This window comes from Saprolegnia parasitica (assembly GCF_000151545.1).
Source record: "Saprolegnia parasitica CBS 223.65 unplaced genomic scaffold supercont2.1315, whole genome shotgun sequence".
In the NCBI taxonomy this organism is placed as follows: Eukaryota; Oomycota; class Saprolegniomycetes; order Saprolegniales; family Saprolegniaceae; genus Saprolegnia; species Saprolegnia parasitica.
In genome coordinates this window covers 1-2,142 of record NW_012157709.1, presented here as the reverse complement: position 1 = coordinate 2,142, position 2,142 = coordinate 1, and the positions used below count along the sequence as shown (strand labels likewise).

The window sequence follows — 2,142 nt, the reverse complement described above, 5'->3', positions numbered from 1 at the left end:
GCGCGACTTGCGGGATGTTGTCGAGCACCGTCATGAGAATCACGATCGGAAAGGTAAAGAAGAGCGAGAGGTACAGCCGGCGCTTCCACGCCGCGACCTCGACGAGCCGGTTCTCGGCCGACGCAGCTGTCGTCGACCCCGGTCGCGACCGACGCTTCGTACCCAATGGCCTCGACAACTTCAACGAGCGACCGGATGCCGACCTTGTCCTTGGCAAACTTGACGTACGCGCTCTCGGTGGCAAAGTTGACGACCGCCGAGAGGACGCCGTCCGTGCTGCGGAGCGCGGTCTCGACCGAGTTGGCGCACGAGTTGCACGTCATGCCGACAACCGTCAGCGTCACGTCGCCCGTCTCGACGGCCGGATGGACGACGACCGTGACGGCCGGCGGCGCCGCAGCAGTCTCGTGGACAGCCGGCGCAGTCGCTGATGGGTCGTGCACGGACGCCTTGAACTTTTTGCCCTTGATGCTCTCGATCGCCACAATGAGGTCGGTCTCGGTGATGCGACTGCCCGGTGCAATCGTGATGGTCGCGACCCGGTGCTCAAAGTCAACGGTGGCCGCTTGCACGCCGTTGGCCTCGCTGAGCGCGGCTTGCACCTTGGCCGCGCAGTTCATTTGGCAGCTCATGCCCTCGACGCCAAGTTGGACGATGCGCACCGAGCGGTCGTCGCCGGCCATGTACGCGTCAAAGCTCTTGGTCGCACCCGCGTCGAGGCTGCGCACGGCGTGGATGAGCTCGACCGCCGAGACAGATGCGTCGCATTGCACGGTCGCCGCCTTGTCCTTGAAGCTCACGCTGGCCGAGGCGACGCCGGGCACGGCCTCAAGGGCCGACTGGATGCGCGTCGCGCAGTTCTTCTGGCAGCGCATGCCCTTGACGACCAAACGCATCTCGTGCATCATCCTGCTGCGGAGCGGAAATATCGAAATGGCCGCGATCTGCCAGCACCCAGTTGCCACCCGGCAAAGTGCGGATGAAAGCACCTGCCATTTGTGACAGATCGCACTTCCGCGAACGCATACAAATCAAAGGTAAGATTTCCGTACAAGTGCGATTGCCGGCTAAGTCACGTGTTTGTACACCTGTGGTCGGCATCCAACAGCAACCAAGATCGAGCGCCGCTAAGTTCGCGCAGCTGCGTCTCGCCGTTGCGTCCTCTGCGGCTCATTTACACTCGGCTAGGTACGAACCCGCCGTAAGTGCTACGTTTGAGCTCCACGTGGATCGCGCGAATTGGGCGCGTGCATCTTTGTTCGCGAGCGTTCGCGGTTCAAAGGGTCGTGCACAGCCCAGGCAGCTGGCGTTGTTTTTACAGCCGCACACAGGAGCGTCTCTTCTTGCATGCGATTTCAATTGGTTCAAGCACGAGCCTGCGATGGTGGATCCCGCGGGCTCGACATCACAAGTAGACTTTTGCTACAGGAGGTGGTCGAGAGCGGAATGGCAACGCCTTGTTTCATAAGTGCAGTCGTGAAGCGTATCCACGCGCTACACCGGCTGCGGGGTTGGCCACGGCGGACCCTTGAGCTTGACCACGCGCTCTATCCGACGCGTCTCGCTTGCCAAAATGATCTTCGGGCCTTCCTGTGGTTGAATCGATGCACTCGTAGGACCGAGGAGCATTGTGCTCTTGCCCTCGGGGCCCACTTGGCCTCGGGATGCATAGCGTCGCGTCGGCGGCGTGTACCACTTGAGCAGCAGCGACGACGTGACGACCGAGACGGACGAGAACGCCATGGCCGCGCCCGCAAACATGGGCGGGATCGAGACGTTCCAGTGGTACAGAACACCCGCCGACAAGGGCAGCAACACCAAGTTGTACCCCATCGCCCACACAAAGTTGAGCTGGATGCGCCGGTAGATGGTCCGCGAGAGGTCCAGCGCCGTCACGACGTCGTGCAGTTTGGACTTCATGAGCACCATCTGCGCTGTCTCGATCGCAATGTCGGTGCCAGCGCCGATCGCGACTCCGAGGTCGGCTTGCGCCAGCGCGGGCGCGTCGTTGATACCGTCGCCCACCATGGCCACGATGCGACCTTGGGCCTGGAGCTCTTGGACTTTGGCCGTTTTGTTGGCCGGGAGCACCTCGGCCATGACGTGCTGGCTCGGAAGACCGATCTGCGCTGCGACCCAGTG

General features: G+C 62.3%; 2 protein-coding genes across 2 annotated transcripts; both read right to left on the bottom strand.

Annotated features, from left to right (window-relative positions):
* Positions 1 to 4: 4 nt before the first annotated feature.
* On the bottom strand, positions 5 to 896 carry SPRG_18589 (hypothetical protein; the record flags this gene model as incomplete). Its single annotated transcript, XM_012358029.1, has 1 exon — positions 5 to 896. A coding segment is annotated over one exon (892 nt), but the record flags the coding sequence as incomplete, so codon positions are not given.
* Positions 897 to 1,494: 598 nt separating this feature from the next.
* Positions 1,495 to 2,100, bottom strand: SPRG_18586 (hypothetical protein; the record flags this gene model as incomplete). The annotated part of the gene is made up of 1 exon (XM_012358028.1): positions 1,495 to 2,100. The coding sequence occupies one exon, from the start codon at positions 2,098 to 2,100 to the stop codon at positions 1,495 to 1,497; it is 606 nt and encodes a 201-aa protein (XP_012213418.1).
* Positions 2,101 to 2,142: the final 42 nt, after the last annotated feature.